Below are 5189 nucleotides of genomic sequence, written 5' to 3' on the forward strand. Positions count from 1 at the left end.
ACAAGTAATAAGTTGAGTTTTAGTCAAGTAAATTATTCTTTACTTTTTTGTTACTTTAATGTAATTTAATTACCTTTATGTTATATATATATATATATATATATATATATATATATATATATATATATATATATATATATATATATATATATATAAATTTTTTTAATAGATAGGAGGACCAGGTTATGATGGGTCTAACAATATGTGAGGGGAATTCAATGGTTTAAACGCTTTGATATTACAAGAGAATGAGATAGCTTTTTATGTACATTGCTTTGCACACCAACTTCAATTAGTGGTTGTAGTGGTAGCAAAGAAGCATGATGGTGTTAGTGTCTTTTTTGAGCAAATTTCATTAGTGGTTAATGTTGTTTGTGCGTCGTGTAAAAGAAAAGATTTACTACGGGAACAAGAAAGAGAAAGGGTGAAAAAAGGCTTCTGTATTGGTGAAGTTGAAATGGGAAGAAGGTTAAATCAAGAGATTACACTTGTTTAGGCAAAAGATACAAGATGGTGTTCACATTTCAACACACTCACAAGTTTGATGAAGTTGTTTGCGGATGTTCTTGTAGTTTTAGAATTTGTGAAAGTGGATGGAGGGTCATTGGCAAACCGCTAACAAGCGTCCAAAATCATAACATATTTTAAATCTTATGAGTTCGTGTTTTACTTATATATGATGTATGCCATTTTACGCCTCACGGGTACATTATCAAAGTAACTTAAAAAAAAAGATCTAGACATTTTAGAAGTGGCTTCGATGGTTAGAGGGATAATGGACACATTGCAATCTTTAAGAGACACAGGGTTTGCTAGTATTTTGCGAAGGTTGTCCTCTTTTTGTCAAACACACAATATTGCTACTCTGGAAATGCAGGATTTTTATGTTAGTGCGAGAAACCATACGACCATAAAGACTAGTATATTTCATTTTGAGGTTGAAATTTTCAACACGTTGGTGGATATGCAACTGACAAAATATTGAGATCAATTTAGTGAAACAAGCACCCAATTACTAGAATACATGAGTTCTTTGAGCCCTTGTGATTCATTTTCACAATTTGACAAATCAAAGTTGTTAAAGTTGGCTAAGTTCTACAAGTATGACTTTGATGATTCGGATTTGATAGATGTTGAAGGACAACTTGTAATATTTTATCACCCTTACATCAAAGATGAGCGTTTTACCACTTTGAAAGGAATTTCCGAGCTTTCTCGTTTAATGGTTAGTACGGGGAAACATCGGTCTTATCCTTTGGTTTATAAGCTTTTAAATTTGGATTTGATATTATCCGTAGCAACCGCAAGTGTAGAAAGATGTTTTTCGAAAATGAAGCTCTTGAAGACCGACTTGCACAGCAAGATTGGTGATAAGTTTTTGAACAAGGCATTGCTTTGCTATGTTGAGACCGAAACACTTGTGAAAGTTGATCATGAAAAGGTAATGGAATAGTTTCAAAAGATGTCTGCACTAAGATGACAAATTTAAATTGTAATAGATGATAGATTGTTGTTTTGTTTTTAACTTTTATGTAATGCATCGCTTATTTGTAATAGACGTAATGAATTACTTTTTGGTTTTTATATTATGTTTGATAGAAAAAAAATTGACAACACCTACTGTCAATTCTTACGCCCGTCCCTGGTTTGGAAGTTTGTTTTCCCTCTCTATATTTATGTTTACCTTTGTGTGTGAAATAAAATAACCTTGAAATCTATGAAATAATATATATGGGTGGAATAATGCATCGACATAGTTTTGGATCACAATTTGTCACATTGACCTATCACACTTTTTAACTTTTATAAAAATAGTTAACGGGTAATGCATCAAAGTATTTTTGGGTCAATGTATGTTATTACACTAAAACAGTCATGAGCTTTTTTGATTTTTATAATTATTTGATGTGTTAATTATATATGATTAAAATCTCTTTCGAAAAAATGATATGAATTTTCAATAAATCAATTTTAGATGGTGTAACCATTTGAATTCATATATATAATAAAATATAACTTAAATCGACATATTACTAGATAAACCATCATAATTAATTGATTATTACCTCTAACCTGGTTTTAAGATAGTCTACAATTTATCATTTGATGCTTAACTAAGATAATAACAAGTTATCGAACCCCACACGATTCAAATTCTCTATTAAAGACGTCTAAATTAAACTCTTTTACATGTAAGATAATATATGATCATTAAAAGCAGACAAAAACGTTTACAATAAGTTACACCTAGGGGCTTGTGTAGATTGACTCATATGCATTCTGTGGATCCTTTGTACTCGGGAGCACATGCATATGGCTTCCATGCCTACACAAACAAACAAAACTATTTGCGTATATCTACCATACAACACACATGCATCACTTCAAACTTTCTAATTTTGTACACTTCTATTTTGGTCCTTATAGTTCTTGTGACATTTCAAATCATACACATTACACAAACACAAGTTGATATTCTTGTACTCAAATAATCCAAAAAATGTTTTCCCTATGACTTAAGAGGATGCTTGCCGACTATCAGTGTCGAGTATGTTTGGTTTGCCATGAAACACTTTTCAGTCGATGTAGCGCTTCAACATCAAAATCGTATGCTCTTTCCAAATCATATGACTTTGAACCACGGACGTGGTCTTTATTACATTCTTAAGCTATTATCTTATACTGCATATTTTTTACATGTATAATAAGTTTTATGACCAAAGAATATAGCAATTTATATAGCATACTATAAGGGCATGTTTAGCGCTATGTAATTAAAGTCTATTGATTGGAGTACAAAATTCCTCATATGAGGTCTACAGTCAAACTTTGGACTCTGGTACACCATAAAAAAATTATTAATGTTTTAAAAATTAATCCCCGACTTGTAGGGTCGCCCGAAAAGGTGGACAACATCGACGAGTGCCCAATGACTCATCCTCCCAAAGGGCCCCAATATTTTTAGTCTCATATAGTAGCAACCATGTCGAAAACGTTTTTTTTTCTATTTTCCAAGCCCAACATTTATTTGTACCTGTTCACTACGTGTGAATGATAGAGAAAGCGGACCAAGGGGAGATTGCCCTTTCGATTGAGGGAAATCACCGGAAGTCTAAAATAAAAAGAATGTGGAAAGACATACATCAAAAAAAAATTATTAATGTTTTAAAACTTAATCCCCCAGGTGTAGGGTCGCCCGAAAAGGTGGACCACATCAACGAGTGCCCAATAACTCATCCTCCCAAAGGGCCCCAAAATTTTTGGTCTCATATAGTAGCAACCATGTCGAAAACGTTTTTTTCTATTTTCCAAGCCCAACATTTATTTGTACCTGTTCACTACGTGTGAATGATAGAGAAAATGGACCAAGGGGAGATTGCCCTTTCGATTGAGGAAAATCACCGGAAGTCTAAAATAAAAAGAATGTGGAAAGACGTCAAAACGAGGGGATGAAAAAGGAAGGAACGGTGGGAGCGGACAACTTCTTTTCATGTTTTTCAGTAACTAAAGACAGTAAGTGATTTATAATATTTAACTTCATCTTTCTTTTAAGCTTAGAGACCAAGTTCGTAATTTATGAAAGGTTTATGTTCATTAATAAGGCATATAAAATACTCATGATATTTGTTATTTATAGGCTTATTTTTTGCAAGCTCTTAATTTATCAATAAGTCTGCATTTTTTTCAATTGCAACATGTTTTTCTCATGGTTCAAACAAATAACCCCATGTTTATCAAACAATTTTTATGAACCAGTTTATCAAACTAAAATATTAGAAATATATTGTTTTGGTCAAAAATTACACAAGTACTTATCAGCCAAATTGAATAAGAGGTTGTGATGTTCAGATTGTGTAATAGCAAATGGTAAGAGAAAGTGACACAATGGTTTACAAGAAAAGCCCTTGACCCTTGCTAGGATCTCCGACATAAAACCTTGGGATGTGATAATGATCACCTGTCTTGATGATTTTATTGATATAAAATGAGGATTACAACTTAGTAAGAATGAGTAAAGAATTTCGTAGAGTAAGCTTAGACTAAAAAATAGTGTGTCGTGTGCAAATTACAAGTGTCAATTTATAGTCTAATCTAGCCAACATGATGTCTGATATTTATGGGATCCTCTATGACCGGCTTCATGAATGTTATTTAACCAAGTATTCTAGGTATTTAGCATAGTTAAGATGATTCTTGGCTGAAAATTGGTCTTCCCTTGACTACTTTTGCACACATGTTAGTTATAGACAAAATATGACCGTTATAAATATTAATAAAAATAATAACGGTACTTAGCCGGGATCCTGAGGTAGCTAAGGATCATGAATATTCGATGATCCTTAATATTGTAAGGATCTTAGCCCTAACAATTGCCCCCAATTTATTCCTGAAAATATAGGGATTAGTTTCATAAATATTAAAGGAATAACTTAAGTTAAATTTAAAGAGGAATTTGAAATTAGTCTTTAATTGATAGGTCTTATCTTTATCAAGAGAATCGAGAAATTATCAAATCATCTCTGTTATCTTTTTCTAGCTATAAATGAGGGCTTTCGGTAACTCCTCTTTTTATTCTTCCAAGTCGTCATCATCTCATTGTGAAGGTAATCCTTTTTCCTTTTATTTGTTCTTTCATTGTTTTGATTTTCTTTGTCATGGCTAAGAAAACTAGTCGTTCTCGAGCTGACATTGTTATTCCTTCCAAAAATGATTTTAATGATCAAGGAATCTTAACCTATGACGAGGTTTGTTCTTTCGATAATGAAGACATGGAATCGTTGAAAGCCATCGAGGTTTTCCCTTTTGATGTGGTTTTTCGTCCTTTTGAGGCTACCATTCAACCTGATTTTGTGCCTCTAGCATGGGATTGTTTTCATGAATACCCATTCACTCTAGGTTTAGCTTATCCATTTAATGGTATTATTCGTGATTTCTTGTTGTGTACCCAAATATCCTATATCCAACCTACGCCTGTGGTTTGGAGGATCCTCTTTTAGATTGATCGCTTGAATCAGTCCAAAAATATGGACATTGGATTACCTGAATTGGCCTTCATCTATGATCTTTCTACTTGCGATTCTTCTCGTTTCATGTTAAGAGTTATGACAAACAAACCCACCTCATTCTTAAATCTAAACAAAATGATGGCGCTTGGAAAGAAAAAAATATTTCTTCACGAGACGCGACTC

General features: G+C 32.8%; 1 protein-coding gene across 1 annotated transcript; it reads left to right on the forward strand.

Moving 5' to 3' along the window:
• Positions 1-1024: 1024 nt before the first annotated feature.
• On the forward strand, positions 1025-1453 carry LOC145098969 (uncharacterized). The gene has a single exon (XM_079036557.1). It carries the CDS (start codon positions 1025-1027, stop codon positions 1451-1453), a length of 429 nt encoding a protein of 142 aa, XP_078892683.1.
• Positions 1454-5189: the final 3736 nt, after the last annotated feature.

Source organism: Lactuca serriola, chromosome 4 (assembly GCF_051521515.1).
Source record: "Lactuca serriola cultivar US96UC23 chromosome 4, Lser_US96UC23_V15, whole genome shotgun sequence".
Taxonomy (NCBI): domain Eukaryota; kingdom Viridiplantae; phylum Streptophyta; class Magnoliopsida; order Asterales; family Asteraceae; genus Lactuca; species Lactuca serriola.

Excerpts from the sequence above, each read along its gene's own strand:
- LOC145098969 (XM_079036557.1), top strand. The coding sequence starts at position 1,025 with ATGAGTTCTTTGAGCCCTTGTGATTCATTTTCACAATTTGACAAATCA.